The sequence below is a fragment of the Argopecten irradians genome, chromosome 13, assembly GCF_041381155.1.
Source record: "Argopecten irradians isolate NY chromosome 13, Ai_NY, whole genome shotgun sequence".
Lineage (NCBI taxonomy): Eukaryota > Metazoa > Mollusca > Bivalvia > Pectinida > Pectinidae > Argopecten > Argopecten irradians.
This window is the reverse complement of record NC_091146.1, coordinates 35840590-35859288: the sequence shown is the minus strand read 5'-3', so window position 1 is coordinate 35859288 and position 18699 is coordinate 35840590. Positions and strand designations below refer to the sequence as shown.

Sequence of the window (18699 nt, the reverse complement as noted above, 5' to 3'; positions counted from 1 at the left end):
AATATATATTGATGGCTTAAGATGAGGTTACAACACCAAACATATGCAAGATTTCCTGTCTAATGTACGATAATAGTGGAGATTCATTTCGCTGTTTTGCCGTCTGGCGCAGTGATAGTCAACTACCGCGCGGCATTTAGGACGACGGCGGGAAACATAAAACGACCCGCGTTATGAAAATTAACATTTTATTTATTCTAATTAAACAGTTCTGAAGGTGATGATAAGTGTGCTAGTAAACGTATAGTTAATAACTTCTGCGACTCTACAAAATTATTGATCTCGTTTTACATACCTATTTTAAAAATTAAAAGCCGTTTCGGAAAGGTAGTGGCCCTTTAAATAAAGAGTTTGGCCTTGAAAAGTCCTTGAAAAGTACATTTGCTCTAAAAAGACATTTGATTCCTAAATTGGACATGAAATTTGATGGCACTTGCATCGGAAATTATTAGTTGCCTGCGAATTAAACTGAAATTCAGATTTTTTATTCTGGACACCGGATTGTTTTATTGTTCTAATTTAGACACATCCAAGAAGTTCATTTAATGAACTATTTCTTTATTCATAAATAATCATCAGTGATGGTAAATACCAGTTATCAATTTTACTATTCTTCCAGAAGTTTAATCCAACAGAACATTTGAATTTTGTATTACTTGAAACCAACACAAAAGGCCTTGAAAAGTCCTTGAATTTTTTTTTAAATTTCTGAACGAAGCATGTTTAAATTGAGAAAAAAATGTAAAATAAATGTTAAAAAAAAAGATGATGAACGCATAAGGATATGGATCAGTGTTTTGATGGGATGCCATCTACATGTAGGTACATCTGCTGTGTAGCTTCTTTAGATTAAAAAATTTGCTCGATGGCTCGAAGGATTTCAAAAGTGTATAACATATGAAGCAATTACTATACAAAGAGTTGAATGAAGTGGTCAAGGTCAGAGGTCAGTGTGAAGGTCATAAGTTCAAAAGCCAAGGCTATACATGTATAATTAATTAATATTCTGATAAGCATTATCTTTTAACATTATGAAGCAAAGTTGTATATGACTTAAAGGAAGACTCAATTGACCATGTATGTATGTCAGTGACAGTGGGTCATAGGTCAAGGTCATTTTGTCAGAGGTCAAGGTCACTGGATCACCATTTCTGATTTTAGCACAAAAAATAATGCTGGTCATGATTTTAAGTTCTTGGTAGATTTTTATATGGTTGCTCATTAAGTTCTGTTCGGAATCAGTTCTTATAACTTCATTAAATGACATTGTTTTAAATTATAAGCACTGAGTTTACCGACATTTGCTTGGAATGAAACGCATAATCTTTAAAACCATATGGGGATCCATTGTTGTAGACCCCGATACCCTGGTGGGTCGGCAGTAATTTTAGCTTCCTGATGTGTACTGTATCAGCGTCACTGCCAAGGATATTTGCATATGTTTCAAGGGAGAGTATCATTCTGAATACCCTTCGCTAGCAAAGTTGGACGTGTATCGTTCTAGTCCTTCTAATGCATTCCTTGTTTGACTTGTTTGAAAAAAAGTATAATATTTTCAATACTGGTAGAGTGTATAATTGTAAAGCTATACAATTATGTTAGGCGAGATGTACAATATTCTCGATATTTGAACATCTACAAATATTTTGGGGGAAATAGTGCCAGAAGATGTGTACAGTAATCTTATTATATAAATGTGATAGATCACTGTTAAATAAAATTAAGATGATTTAATATAAAAAAACATATAAAATTTTTAAAAAAGTTTCTGCTGCCTTTGCGGTGATTCGAACTCGCATCCCTTGATAGGAACTCTTCAGTAAAATAAAGGAGGAACAGACGAAATGCGAAAACGAGGCTGATGACGCCATTATTTGATTATGGAGGGCTCGGAAGAAATAAACAAATAGATCCTGTTGACAAAATACAAAATGAAACGGACATGTTAGATTGTGATGCATGGAACGTCATATTTACTGTAAGTTTCTCATAATAGAGTACACTTAAAACCGTTAACGCACAGAAATCGACCTTCGGAATACCCTGGGATTCCCTCGATCTATTTTGGTTATCGGACAGCCTACACATTGTTGGCCTTTTTTCAATGTTGTCGACCCAATCATTTGCTTGTGTAAAATAACCTATAAGATACAAAAATAAATTGTATATGTGCCTTCATAGTTGTTAGCCAAATGTGCTAAATATAGAACTCGATCGGCGGCAGAAAATACCTGAGCACATGGATCCAAAAATCCGTCATTTTGGGAGACGCATGTTACTTTGACACTGACAGTCAATGAAGAAACAGTGATGTATTCCCAATAACCATGTCAAAAAGACTAGGACCTAAATTTATAAGATATTGACGAAAGCCTCAAAATTATCCTGATGGATTGTTCGATGAAAACATTTCTTATTTTATAGTTTTACATGTATGGGTTTACATTGTTCAGGAGTGTTAAAAAGTTTTAATTTGTGAATGATATAAACATTTATAATCTTCATAACATTATCTTATCACAGATATTAATACTCATTAACGTTTAGACTCTATATGTACTTGAGTGCTACATAAATGTATGAATATTCACACACTCTCCTGGACAGTGGAGGCGAATCAGACAACAGTCCAGGAATTCGAAGATGCTGGAACAATCGCAACAATCACAACAATCGCAACAATCAAACTATTGATGACATTCACTTATACAGAATGGACAATTACTCTGACGAAGGGTCAGAATATGAGGAAGAATTCCGCGAGTCAGATCTTCAAAATGTTAGAGCACAAATTAAAAAAGCCGAACGTGAAAAGGCAAAGCTTGAAAAACAAATATCAGAAAAACATGTGTTAGAAGAGAGACTCAAAGAAGTCAGTAGATCGGTGTCAGATCTTAAATCTGTGAAAAATTCTGGAAATGTGTCTGTAGCTTCTACAAGTAGACACGGAAATGGTGATAAAAACAATCGGGGTAATAATTCACGGCATGACATTCCTTCTTCGTCTGGGGGTGGTGTGGTCGACATGTTAAAAGAACAACGGGAAAAATTAAACAGATTGACAAATCGTCGTGGAGACGCAGGTTCTACTCGTCAAGAAGTGGAAGATCATGAACAGGTGACCGAGTCAGAAGAAGAACAAGAAGAGGAGGACTCGAAAAACTGTATGTGTGAATTAAAGTTTAGATTAGAAAGTATGGTAATTATATAAAATCTAGGAATACACTAAGAATATCATCCAGCTATCATTACCGCAAAGTTCTGTTTTGAAAAAGTCCATATATTCTTGGTATTGATTTGTAAACCCTAATGAATCTTGATGGCAAAACTTGTCTCGTTGAAGTACGATATATTTATATAAAAGCCAAAAATTAATATGTCCCTGATGAATATCTTTCCTATTAATAATATGATTTTATCAGAAACATGTATATACATGTATATTAGAGAGATTGGCAATCTAATTAAAATTAGTAATTCCGCTCCTCTACGTGTACAATGCTTTCCGTTACAATGATCAGGGTAACGTAGAGCATCGTAGTGGAGCGGAATTAAAAGTCTAATTTTGATTAGATTGAGAGATTTGCTATTGCAACTCCTCCATTTTACATTCACCATATGTACCTTTGTGTATATGTGTCTGGGTTTTTTTCAGGTGTTCTCACAGCACATTAATCTGTTTAATAATTTTTGTTTTTAGAAAAACTCCTAATCCCTTGGTAGTTCTAAATACAGGAGGATAACAGAAACTGGTCATATTAGATTATAAGCTTTATCTTAAAAATGCTCCATTGCTGACAGAGCATAAATAATTGTGTATATATATATGTCTAATTAACTCAAAAAATAATATAATACAATTTATTTTACCTTTGCAATTTTGGTGCATGTGCAATCAGTACTTCATTCCATATAGGATATAGTGCCACAGAATTTTTTCGGGTTGCAACTAATTATTTTTTTCATATTTTTAACTTGAAGTAAAATTAGAAGCTCAAACTGTTCAATAGTGGTAATGGTGTGAAGTAAGTAACTTTTGTAATTGAAGAAATACTAAATCGTCTGTTTTTGATAGTGAAAAAAATATCATTTGTCAGCGATGGAGCATCTGTAATTATGCACAAGCAAAAAATATGCATCATGTTGAAATGATCGTGAAATGTGAATACACTTAAGTTAACCAAGGGAAAATGCCTAAAATCAGATGCAAAGACAATGAAGGAATTTCTAATCTTTATGTACATATAAATATATGTTTCTGATTTATATGTTCAAATCTTCCCTGTTTTGCATTTAATGGTAGTGGGCCTTTATATGTTTTCCAGTGGACAAAGTCATGAGTTTGGAACACAAGATGAAACTTCAGCAACATCGGGACACGTTAGTGGAAAGTTTGATCCCAGACGACATCCTCAACGATCTCATCGCTAATAAGGTGATTTTCTCTAAACAGGATTTCATCTGTGTCATATAAATCCAATCTAATCATACAGGTCATCGTAGTGGAGCAGAATTACGAGTCAAACTGAAATTTAAAACGGCCTCAATTTTTTTGTCACTTGCTAAAACTGTAGCAAGAGCCGTAAATTTGAACTTGCTAAACAAATACCATTTACTTTTGATTAACTTTCCATCTTCAAATTATAGATTTGTTCTAAATGATATAATTTATTTTACATGATGATGTGAGATGGACAGGTATATCAAGATCATAGTAAGAACTGTTCAGTGTTCAGTTCATGTGTAACAATTCCATTCAATAGAGGTTACACAACAAGTGGTTGTTGGATATGAAATTTATTCCACACGAGTGAGTTGATTTTTAAAAGTTACAAAAGACACAAGCTTTAGTGAGTGTCTTTTGTAACTTTTAAAAAATAACTTATGAGTGTGGAATAAATTCCATATCCAACAACCACGAGCTGTGTGACCTGTTTCTACCACAATTAAATCCGTTTTTAGCCGATAGAAATACAACAAGAATAACTACAATATCCAACAGCAGTTTCGGCGTCAAGCAACGATCGCAGCATAGCATGACGTCACTTGATTATTGATGACGTTGACAAATGATGACACGACACTGAGAAAGACGTAGTTCAATCAAAGTTCATCGTGTCAGCCAATCAGAATGCGCCCAGAGTTTATACCACGTGTGGTATAAACAAATTGTTCATCAACAGCTGCATCGTTTATTTGATTCCCTTAGAGTTGAATAACGCCGCCTATTGTCTGGGCCGCGGTGGCCGAGTGGTTAAGATGTACCGACATATTACCACATGCCCTCCACCTCTGGGTCGCGAGTTCGAATCCCATGTGGGGCAGTTGCCAGGTACTGGCCGCTGGTCGGTGGTTTTTCTCCGGGTACTCCGGCTTTCCTCCACCAACAAACCTGGCACGTCCTTAAATGACCCTGGCTGTTAATAGGACGTTAAACTAATCAAACCAAAACCTATTGTGGTAGAAAGTCGGTTTATTAGCTCACCTGGTCCGAAGGACCGAGGTGAGCTTATGGGATACCGCAGCGTCCGGCGTCCGTCGTCCGTCAACAATCGACTTCTTCTCCATAACCGCTGGTCGGATTTCAACAAAATTTGACTGGTAGCATCCTTATGGGCTACTAACTGAAAATTGTACAAATGATGGGGCTGATCCCCCGGGGGCCTGAGGGGCGGGGCCAAAAGGGGTCAATTTGGCTATTTCCATATAAACGGCTTCTTCTCTGAAACCAAGCATAGGATAGCACCCATAATGCAATGGTAGCATCCTTATAGGGTGGGGATTCAAAATTGTACAAATGATGGGGCTGACCCCCCGGGGGCCTGAGGGGTGGGGTCAAATGGGGTCAATTTGGCTATTTCCATAAAAATGACTTCTTCTCTGCAACTAAGCATGGTATAGCACCCATAATGCAATGGTAGCATCCTTATAGGGTGGGGATTCCAAATTGTGCAAATGATAGGGCTGACCCCCGGGGGCCTGAGGGGCGGGGTCAAAAGTGGTCAATTTCCATATAAATGACTTTTTCTCTGCAACTTAACATGGGATTACGCTCATAATGCAATGGTTACATCCTTATAGGGTTTGGATTCAAAATTTTGCAAATGATGGGTCTGACCCCCCAGGGGCCTGAAGGGTGGGGTCAAAAGGGGTTAATTTAACTATTTCCATATAAACGACTTCTTCTCTGCAACTAAGAATGGAAGAGCACTTATAATGCAATGGTAGCCTCCTTATACGGTTGGGATTTGAAATTGTAGGGCTGACCCCCGGGGCCTTAGACAGCAATAGATGCGAGGTCAAAAAGGTCAATTAGGCTACTACTTTCATATAAATTACTTTGTCTCTGAACCTATGTATTGGATAGCATATTTGTATGGTATCAATAGCATCATTGTATGGTTGTGATTCAAAATTAAACTTTGGGAGTCAATTTTGCTTATTTTTCTAATTGTCAGAGTCTTGTGATAATTACTAACAAAAAAACAGGTGAGCGATACAGGCCCTCTGGGCCTCTTGTTCGTAATCATAATATCATTGTTACAGTTGTCGCCGATGAGTATACCCACTTGCTAAAAAAAGTCAGGTGCATATGATGTCACAAACACCAGAAGTTGGAACTAATTATTATCTTTACTTGGCTCATCTTCATTTAGTACATGTATCTCAAAACTGTATTGTGGTCGTAGTACTCTACAGAACTCAAAACCAGCTTTTCAAAATAACGGCAATAATTTATGTACCACATGATATCTAATAGTGTTTGGCGGGACTAGTATCTCTTTATTTTTCTCTCTGAAATGATGTTATTGTGAAATGTCATCTTTTTTACAGTCATTCCATCACCAATCGAAACAATAGTCCCACATAAACGTTATCAGGTATCATGTGGTACGGAATTAGTGCCATTGTCAGCCATTATATGATTTACCTTGTATATAAACAGGTGCTGTTAATCGGAGACGTGAGTCGTATAAAAGAGAAAAATACACAGGAAGCCATGAATGAAGAGTTACTCAATAACCTAGGTCGGAGGTCAGACCGAGCATTCTACGTGTTCGTCAAGTCTCTACGGAAGACATTACAAGGTTACCTGGCTGACCTCATTGATGAACCTGTACCTAAACCAGTACCCCGAAAGTCCAAACGAAAGCGCAAGAAAGGTATTCATGTAACGTATATGTACCTAAACCAGTACCCCGAAAGTCCAAACGAAAGCGCAAGAAAGGTATACATGTAATGTATATGTCCCCAAACCCGTACCTAGTAAATCCAAACGAAAGCGCAAGAAAGGTATACATGTAATGTATATGTCCCCAAACCCGTACCTAGAAAATCCAAACGAAAGCGCAAGAAAGGTATACATGTAATGTATATATATGTCCCCAAACCTGTACTCACAAAGTCCAAACAAAAGTGCAAGAAAGGAATACATGTACTGTGTAGGTACCCAAACCCGTACCTAGAAAATTCAAACGAAAGCACAAGATAGGAATTCATGTACATGTACTGTGTTTATGTATATATGGGTTTATATGTAAGTTTAAGAAGAGGTAAAAACATTTATAAAGTCATACAAGTATTAGCTCCCCCAAAATGTATAAAAAGCTGAGAACCTATAGAAACAGGAGAATTTCGCATTATTTTGTAAAGTACCTGTACAGTATTTCTTATTCATTGTAAAAAGATCAAATATTTATTATTTGTTGTTGTAGCGGAACTCAACGTTAGCGTTGACTGTGAGAGTGTTCTCCCCTTACCAAAGAAAAAGCCGCAGTGTTCCTGTCAGGAAGTTGAAGAACAGATCCTCCTCATGGCTCGGACGGCATATAGTACAATACGTCGCCGTGACCACACGCCCGCGGCCTTCGAACAATTTAAAAAGGAATTGTCACAGACAAACGACATTATAAAAGATACTGCTGAAATTATGCACACACTCAAAATCTTATGTAAACATGGTGACGATATATCAGACATTTCGTATGGAAGTGTGAAGTTTACCATGTGTTTTAAATCGGTAGAAAATGTCGTCAAGCTGTGGGACATGTACAGATCTGGGGCTTTGTTGGATCTGCTACAGCGGGGCCTCGTTACTAAGGCGTTACTACGGAAATGTCAGGCACGTGATGTTAAACTTCGGGTGAGGATACCGGAGGAGGAATATATACAATGTGTTAAAGATTTAGGTAAGCACTGACTCAAAAGATTGCCATCATCAAATTTTATTTCAAAATATCTAATGATATTTAATTATATATAATCAAAGGCTATACAAATATTTCAAAAGAATTTGTCTGTTCGACGATATTGTGTTGTATGTACAAAATTAATGATGAAATGAAGAATTGATTCATAACACATGACCAGTTGGTAAAACTTTGGAGTAACTTGAGTAACCCATGATCAGGCAAGAAATTCTTTAAGTCGAAAACTATGTGTTGATAATGCTAGCAGAAAATCAACCAAACATATATCACTTAAAAATTTGGCTTTAACTCATTCACCCCTGAAATTTCATAATGGACTGGTCTAGTCCTTGATATAGAAGAGTCTAAATGTGTCTTCAGGGGAGAAATAGTTAAGTTGAATTATTGGATTATAAAGCATTCAGATGTCTAACCAGTGTGTGGTTAATGTTTTCAATTGTTTAAAGATGCTCCACCGCCGACAGAGCATAAATGATATTCATCATTTGAACAATAATTGGTGTTTAATCGTGTGTATATATGTTTATTTAACACAAAAAATGATAAAAAAAATACTTTATTTTCTTTTGATGCATGCGCAATCAGTACATGATTCTATATAGGATATAGTGTCACGGAATTTTTCAGGATGCAATTAAATATTTTTCATATTTTTAAGTTGAAGTAAAATTAGAAGCTCAAACTTTTCAATGGTGGTAATGATGTAAAGAAAGTAACTTTTGTAACTGAAGAAAAATACTTAATCGTCTGCTCCTGTTTTTGATAGTGAAAAAATACCATTTGTCAGCGGTGGAGCATCTTTAAGTGTTCTGTTAAAATTTTGTGTTTGATTTTCTTTAGAAAGCAATGAATTACCAGAGAAATGTAAGAAGTCCACGCCAACCTACTCCAGGGTACTAAGGGTAAGTTTTGATTTGTGTGCTGAAAATGTATAAGCTGGGTTTCCACTGTAAAAAATACTGTGAATAATATATATATACTATTCTCTGAATTATGAAAAAGTAAAATACAGTTCCAGAGAAAGAGAACAACGTCTCGCAGATCTCTTTGTTTGGTTTGATTATTTTAACATCATATGAACAGTCATAGTCAGATTTAGGTGGCGGAGAAAAACCAGAGTACCTGGAGAAAAACCACCGACCAGTGGTCAGTACCTGGCTATTACCCCACATGGGATTCAAACTCACGACCCAGAGGTGGAGGGTTTGTGGTAATATATATCAGGACATCTTAACCACTCAGCCACCATGGCCTCAAATACATCTATAGTTTGAAGATATTTTAGTTTAGATGTTCATTTCAGTTACAGCAAATACACAATTGCTAGACTTGTGACATAAGCTTGTCTAAACATTACATTAAGTCCTTGTCGCTGCTCGATGGTTTGTCACCGGGTACTCCGGCTTTCCTCCAACAAACCTGGTATGTCCTTATATGACCCTGGCTGTAAATGGGATGTTAAACTAATAAAACCAAAACACTTTAAGTCCATTTTGACTGAAATTTCTTTTTACGTTGTTTAATTCCTCAGAGTGCAAAGCAGGTGACAGACAGGGTTTTGGACAATTGTACAACCCGTTACGCCTTTAGGGAAATGTGAGTATATTGCCTGACATATAGTCAAAGGGAAGAAAATCTATCATATACTTGGTGCTGTACTGTATTTTCCTGTGTATTGCTGGCGGTTATCAGTCTGTGACCTTAACTTTTTCCACTGCTAGTCATTTGGACTAGTAAACCCCAAAATTTTACTAGTCTGACTATTTAATCACTAATCTAAATAAAACATACAGCCGTTTTGCTTCAGCACTTTAGTCATGATCAGTTTACGATTTTTGACACAAATTATACAGCCGTTTTGCTTCAGCACTTCAGTCATGATCATTTTACGATTTTTGACACAAATTACAGCCTGGATGCGTTCATGAACACAAATTTTCACAAAATGATACATCAGTACTGAAATAATTGGATACACTATGCACTCAAAATGTGTTGAAAAATGCAACTGACCACTGCTCTTATATACTTATATTTACCGATTATAACCGGGTGAGGAGCCACTAGTCCAATAAGACTAGTTCATTACATTTGGCACTAGTCGGGCTGTAAAATTACTAGTCATGGGCATCAGACTGCGGTTATACAATTTTTTACATCAGAAGATGCGGGCTGTACATTAAAAATAGCTCAAGTAAACCTCTTATTATGCTCCAGTATTTTCACGTGAGAATCTTTCTTGCATTCAATACCTATTTCCAAACAAAAAAACATGGGATAGCACTCATTCATAATGCAATGGTAGCATTCTTATAGGGCGGGGATTCAAAATTGTACAAATGATGTGGCTGACCCCCCAGGCCTGAGTTGTGGGGCCAAAAGGGTCAATAAGGCTACTACATTTTGTATTTCCATATAAATGACTTCCTCTCTGAAACTTTGTATTGGATAGCACTCATAGTCGTATGGTATCTATAGCATCGTTATATGGTTGGGAATCAAAATTAAGCAAATCATGAGGTCAATTTTGTTAATTTTTAGGTCATCTGACCCGAAGGGTCAGGATGACCTATAGCCGTCATGTTTGGTCCCTCGTCGTCCGCCATCCGCCGTGCGCCGTGCGTTAACTTTTCACATTTTGAACTTCTTCTCAAGTTCTACCAGTGCAATTTAGCTGAAACTTGCATGAAATGATCCTGACATGGTCCTGACAAAGTGTTGTTATTTTTCGAGTCGATCCGAAATCCAAGATGGCTGCCACAGCCACCATCTTGAAAACACATTTTGAACTTCTTCTCAAGTTCTACCGGTGTGATTTGGCAGATTCTTGCACGAAATGATCCTGACATGGTCCCGACAAAGTGTTGTTATTTTGTGGGTCGATCCGAAATCCAAGATGGCCGCCACAGCCGCCATCTTGAAAACACATTTTGAACTTCTTCTCAAGCTCTACAGGTGCGATTTGTCTGAAACTTGCATGAAATGATCCAGACATGGTCCCGACAAAGTATTGTTACATCTTTGGTTGATCCCAAATCAAAGATGGCTACCATGACACTATATCTAATTAATTTCCTATATGTTAAGGCCCTTGGGCCTCTTGTTTGAAATAAAATTTGTTGAAAGAAATTGAAAATGATCCTGACATGGTCCTGACAAAGTGACACCATATATAATTAATTTTACTATTGCCAAGGTAGTCAGATGACCGCTAAGGCCCTTTGGGCCTCTTGTTAGGTCATCTGACCCGAAGGTTGAAATAACTGTTTGTGAATAACTAAGAGGCCTAGAGACCTGATATTGGGGTTGTGACATGCTGGGATGAAGGGCTATCATATTTGTTTAAAAAAAATGACCTTGATCTTCATTCAGTATCACAGGGGTCAAATGACTAAAATCTTTTGACGACTATGTTGTATTGTACCTATAGTCAGATGACCGGTAAGGTCGATGGGCCTCTTGTTCTAATTGTAAGTCTTAGTGATAATTACTTAAAAAAAAAAGAAAGAAACAGGTGAGCGATAAGGCCCTGTGGGCCTCTTGTTTATTTATGTAAATTTTCTGATTGACAGTCAGAGAAACATCACATCCTGTAGAGACGATGGAGGCATGAAGACCAGGGTCGCAGAATGTGAAAAGGTTCCAGTCGTCAGCTCCAGAAAGAGGCTACTGTTCGGAACACGTCTGAGATCAGCTGTCTCGTAATTACAGGAGGGTCTACCAGAGATTTTCTGGTGATTCAAAAAGAAGTGCTTTATAATTATTATAGAATAATTTATTGTAGTTGGGTAAAAATTTTGTGTGAACAATTTCAAATTATCAACAAAATATTGTTTCTATGTGTACACACTTTGGGGATCAAGAGTACTCAGGAACGAACCTATAGTAAAAACCCCAAAATGATGTGAAGATTTTTCTAGTTACATACTAGTTAAAGGGACAATTCACTCAGGATAATTCTTTTACATAACCGAGAAGCAAAATATGGCATAAATTTATTGTTCTACATTTCTTATGAAGCATATAACATAAGATATTGAAAAATTCCACGTCATTGTTTAGTACAGTGGAACCTCCCGAAACCTATCATGGTCGGTGCATGTAATTTCGGCCGGTTTAGAGAGGGTTCGGTTTGGAGAAGTGAACCGACTACCGATCATCACGATCCAGATTTAATCGATCGGAAGTCGTTTTTTTACATTAGTGCACCGCATGTATACCTAGTGTTCGTTAAAACCGACCGATATTGATTGATAATGTGAATGTTATCACAAAAGAGAGAATCATACGTTTAAAAGGAATGGATTACAGCAAACTTGACTTTGTTACCGCCTATAAACGTAGTTTAGTTAGTTAGTTGCGTGATTGTTCTTGGGGATGTTCTCGTCTGCACTAACCTACATACGAGCAATCGCTTCCGGTTACGTCAAGAATCAAATTATATGGTCTAATTACACGATGATCAGTCGATGCCGGTCATTATATGACATAGTCATTTTCTAAAACAATACAAGGCTTCGGCTTCTTCATACAGATAATTTACGTTATCCGACAACTACATATGTAAATATATAAAAAAAAACGTGTGATTTGAATACGAAACTTTCTCTTTGTTACTACAGTAGCTCTGCTTGTTTTCCTACAGTAAACAACCGTGTGCACATGGTAGACCTTCGTTAGATATCTGAACAATAGGCATGATTAAATAATTACACCACCATCTCGGTTATAATTACCGTGTACCTATAGCCTTCACATCTGTATACACGCCCCAGGACATGGCATGCGACAACTATGGTACAGGTACGTGTGAATTTCACGGTCGGTTGATCAGACCTCAAAGCAATCTATCGGTGTCGCTCAGGTAAGGCCGGTTTTCAGAAGTGTAATTTAGTTATATTTGACTATTCCGATCTCAAAATCGGTCTGGTATTCGGAATTGGGAGGGATCGGTTTTGGGAAGTTTTATATACTATTAATAAAGAGGAATTTATTCCGTACATGACATCCATGTTCGGTTTCTAGAGGTGATCGGTTTTGAGAAGGTTCGGTTTTGGGAGGTTCCACTGTATTTTAATTGATACTGTTGTAATTACAAATCATTGATCAATACGATTAAGCAGGTACAATATGTGCGCTGTACCCATATCCGAGCCAAAGTCATGCACGTTACACAAATGAACTACATAACCACTGTGGAGGTGATAAAATGATTTTTTAGTCTAGACATTTCACCTAATAAGGTAAACACACTACTGTCAGAGCGATTTGAGCAGTTTTAAACAAAAGTAGCATTACTCTAAGAGCAAGGGACAGGGTTCGGCATACAAGATGTTCGACAACAATGTGTAATGGCGGCCAGCAAGTGAGTTTGAACATTTCATACGCATTTCACCACCATGGGCTTTTCTGGCATATCACAGTAAAACCGACTGATCTAATTTCATTAGAACTGGGTATTTTCCGATATATGTACAAATTTTAATGTTCTCTTAGACTGAATTGTCCCTTTAATATTACATGTTCAATGTTTAAAATGTGAACTTTTGAAATACATAAGAATTTTTTATAGAGTTAAAGCAGAAGAAAATTGTTTAATGTATTTAATGGAATGTACGTCAGTTTTATTGACCCTGAAACAAATTTTAAATTTAATTACCGTAGGTAAATCCAATTATTTGTCAGTTTTTACTAAACTTGAAGCAATTTTAGACTTACTATCATCAGGTAATCATGTAGGCTCTGGTGACTCAGTTCTTCAAATTGTGAGTTGCTTTAGCGTTAGATTTATGAAAAAAAATATATTACATGTACTTGATGTGAAATTTGTGGTGTCAAAACTAGCGCAGAAGAAACGATACACAATGTTTGTTTTACTCTATTTATTAAGAATTGGAAATTGTTTGATGGTGAAAACTTTATTAAAGATGCTCCACTACTGATACTGATAGAACATAAGCTATACTCATCATTTGAACAATAATTGTTTGTCTAATTAATACAAAAACGGTAATGTGAAATAACTTGTTTTACTTTTGGTAGATGTGCAATCAGTACTTATACCACATAGGACAAAGTGTCATGGTCTTTTTTAGCCCACCATCATCAGATGGTGGGCTATTCAAATCGCTTTTTGTCCGTGGTCCGTCGTCCGTCCTTCCGTCCGTCCTTCCGTCCGTCCGTCCGTCCGTCCGTCCTTCCGTCCGTCCGTCCGTCCGTCCGTTAACAATTCTTGTTATCGCTATTTCTCAGAAAGTACTGAAGGGATCTGTCTCGTATTTCATATGTAGGTTCCCCTAGGGCCCTAGTTGTGCATATTGAATTTTGGGACCAATCGGTCAACAAGATGGCCGCCAGGCAGCCATCTTGGATTTTGATACTTAAAGTTTGTTATCGCTATTTCTCAGAAAGTACTGAAGGGATCTGTCTCAAATTTCATATGTAGGTTCCCCTAGGGCCCTAGTTGTGCATATTGCATTTTGGGACCAATCGGTCAACAAGATGGCCGCCAGGCAGCCATCTTGGATTTTGATAGTTAAAGTTTGTTGTCGCTATTTCTCAGAAAGTACTGAAGGGATCTGTCTCAAATTTTATATATAGGTTCCCCTAGGGTCCTAGTTGTGCATGTTGCGTTTTGGGACCAATCGGTCAACAAGATGGCCGCCAGGCAGCCATCTTGGATTTTGATAGTTAAAGTTTGTTGTCGCTATTTCTCAGAAAGTACTGAAGGGATCTGTCTCAAATTTTATATATAGGTTCCCCTAGGGTCCTAGTTGTGCATGTTGCGTTTTGGGACCGATCGGTCAACAGGATGGCCGCCAGGCAGCCATCTTGGATTTTGATAGTTAAAGATTGTTATCGCTATATCTCACAAAGTACTGAAGGGATCTTTCTCAAATTTCATATGTAGGTGCCCCTAGGGCTCTAGTTGTACATAATGCGTTTTTGGATCGATCAGTCAACAAAATGGCCGCCAGGCTGCCATCTTGGATTTTGATAGTTAAGATTGTTATCGCTATTTCTCAGAAAGTATTGAATGAATCTGTCTCAAATTTCATATATAGGTTCCCCTAGGGCCCTAGTTGTGCATATTTCGATTTGGGACCGATCAATCATCAAGATGGCTGCCAAGGAGCCATCTTGGATTTTGATAGTTGAAGTTTGTTACTGCTGTTTCTCAGGCAGTACTGAAGCGATCTGTCTCAAATTTTATATATAGTATGTTTGCAAAAGTTTGAAAAGCAGAGAAAAGATCCCTCTTTCCATTGTCAGACATAGATCATTCTTTGGTGGGCGCCAAGATCCCTCTGGGATCTCATTTTTTTTTTGGAAAGGAATTAATTATTTTAGGATTTTAAGTTGAATTAAAATAAGAAGCTCAAAGTTTTTAATGGTGGTAATGGTGTAAAGTAAGTAACTTTTGTAACTGAAGAAAACTGCTCCTGTTTTTTATAGAGAAAAATAGCATTCGTCAGCAGTGTAGCATCTTTAAACATAGCTATCATAATCAATTATTACAGGTGAGCTAGAGCTATTTATAGAACAGGTGATCTATTTATAGAATTGATAAAGGCAGCTTTTACATCCATGATATTCCATAAGAAATCATTCAGTATCATGAATATTCATTATATCATATCTCCAATGTGATGATGAGGGTACAATACCCAAAAATCATTCAGTATCATGAATATTCATTAGTATTGCAGTACTAGTCAGTCTACACTTATATACCAGTACTTATAGAAATATATGCATATTCATTGGTTAATACCCCAAGATAAATTCTGTTCAGTATTTACAACCATGATGAATTCTGATCAGTATTTATCTTCATCACATTCACAGGAGAGAGTATTGTGGTGTGTGAGTTAGAATTGTACAATATCTGTCTCCTGAAAAATTTAATTTAAAATCTGTGAAACTTGATCTCTACAAATATGCTTTGAAATTTAATTTGTGGTTAAAATGTAGCCATGAAAGGAAGTTGTTTTACTGCAGTAGCTAGTGGCGAAACTTAGCTAGTGGCGAAACTATGTTCACATTTACAAGTACGTGGAGTCGAGAAGTTCGTGTCAAACTCACAATCATTGTATTCTGGCTTTGCATATTACAGAGTTACCTCCCTTGGGAGTAGATATCCTATTGTGATGTCATCACGTCGTTGTCTCTTAAACTTAGGATGTTACGCTCGCAAACAGTCACAATCAATACCTACCCACAAGGGAGGATAACTCTGTAATATGCAAACCGGAATACCATAGAATTCTGATTTTCAAATGTTTACTAAGATTAACAATAAGACTGGTTCTTAATAATGAATTCAAGATGAATAATACATTTCATTTCAAACTATGTGTTTTGTGAACAAGAATCATGAGATTGTAGGAATGAATAAAAAAAAACCAGTGTGTCTTAACAATGTGTAAGTTTTACGTTTGTCGGAGGAGTATGAAATTTTAAAACAGCATTACATGGTATTTTTTTATCACATTATCTTTTAAGAAGAAAATGTATATTTTTAGATGGTATATATTTTATTTCTCATCGAGATATAATTTAATGATTTCTTAAGTGCTTCTTTGAGCTTCATACAAGAAAAATTAGAAAATAGTTTCTAAATAAAAAAAATATTTTAAGGTAAAGTTTTAAATATTTAAAATGCTGCATTGTTTGTTTGATTACAAGAGGCATATATGACCTGTATAATTCTATAATTTATTGTTGAGCATAATGCTCTTTAAAATTTAATGTTCATTACATGTATGTGTATTATAGGATACTGAATGCTTTTAAAAATAGGCTTTTTATTTTTTTAAACTTGGTACCTGAATTATATTCTCTGACATTAAGGTGAGGAGTAGGAATTTTTTTGTTGCAAAATTTTTCAATTTGATCATGAGTTAATAGAGACATGAATATGTGTTTTAAGTATGACTAAAATGGCGCTATGATTACTGTAAATCTTTCATGAAAGTGCGAGATAAAACAGAATTAAAATTGGACTTGTTATTTCACTCCACTACGTGTGATGATCTATGTTACACTGCAATACAAGATCTAACAACTTTTCATTCAGGGTCACCTCAGAATAAACTCTTGGTCTAAAGTCGGAACATCTCCGGAGTTTATATTTCAGGAGTACGTACCTTTGCGATAAATATAATTTCCAGGTAATCTTAGGCTGTTCCATTAGCTGTTTATACATTTTACTTCTGAGATAATCAACCACACCGAAGATTTCATAAGCGACATGCTGATTGGCTAACCATAGGGGTCATGTTGAGGTGACCCTGTCGAGGAGTTGTTAGATCTTGTACTGGAGTTTGTGATAGAGCAACGTAATGGAGGGAAATTACTAATCAAATTTTAATTAGAATGGATAAAACACAATAAAGTTAATTAAGCTGATTATATATAAGCTATACACAAAAATTGTGTATAACTAGTCGAGTGATAAATTCACTTTATTTCTCCCAGCTTTCTGTTTATGTATTTTGTCTTTGTTTTGAATATTTAATTTTATTACTGTTTATTGAAATTTTAAATAAATGTATAATTCAAAATTTGAATGTGTAAATATTGTTGTTGTTTTCTATTTTCTTTTGTCATGGTAGAAACATTTTAGATAGTGTTGTTTGCTCATTGAACACATTGTTTGTTCACTGAATATATTGTTTACTGAACGCACTGAACACATTGTTTACTGAACGCATCAAATTTTTATTTGTTTTCATACTAAATCTGACTTTCTGTGATTGGCAGATTCTTTTCTTCATATCCTATGAATAAAAATTCCAAGAATGGCGCGAAAACCCAACTTTATCATGACATCACAATAGAGACGTAGACGTCATGATGGAATCGTAAGTTTAAGCGTTTTTTATGTTATCAAGGAGTCTGAAAAATTAATTACATATAAGCATTGATGTTACTATTTTTTAACTTCATCCGGTTATGAAAATTTTTTCTTTCATACCCTGATGAAGTTAAAAAATAGTGACATCAATGCTCAGATAATGTCCATTTCGGAAAATAGTAAAAGATAACTACGACAGAACAACTATGTATCGTTGTCAAAGTAGTGATGCAGTCCGATGTGGAGCGAGCCGCCATATTTGATTTTCAACATTGGAAAGGTACTGTGATATAGCCTATTGATGGTATGACCGTTGAGCTGCTGAATGTTTGTCATGGATGTATCTGTCTACGAACGCTCTATAGATCTGAAGACTAAATTCATTGAACATCTTTTAGTTGGTATTCATATATATATACTACTCAAAATTTGCCAAGGATCACTTTTATTTTATAGTATATCAAATTCATTTAATTGTACAATATTCATAAAAATACTTTAATGATGTCTTTAAGATGTCTAAACACAGGCTCCAACAGAAAAACTATGGAATTTTCACGTGTGCTCGATACATTACTTGCGAAACAGAGCTACCCCCCAAAATCACAAAAACACGGCAATGGGAGCGAA

At 36.1% G+C, this 18699-nt stretch overlaps 1 protein-coding gene across 1 annotated transcript; it reads left to right on the top strand.

Moving 5' to 3' along the window:
• Positions 1–1821: 1821 nt before the first annotated feature.
• On the top strand, positions 1822–15536 carry LOC138306747 (myosin heavy chain, clone 203-like). Its single transcript, XM_069247208.1, has 7 exons — positions 1822–3164; positions 4326–4435; positions 6947–7163; positions 7716–8189; positions 9051–9112; positions 9742–9806; positions 11783–15536. The coding sequence occupies exons 1-7, from the start codon at positions 2576–2578 to the stop codon at positions 11913–11915; spliced, it is 1650 nt and encodes a 549-aa protein (XP_069103309.1). The 5' UTR covers positions 1822–2575; the 3' UTR covers positions 11916–15536.
• Positions 15537–18699: the final 3163 nt, after the last annotated feature.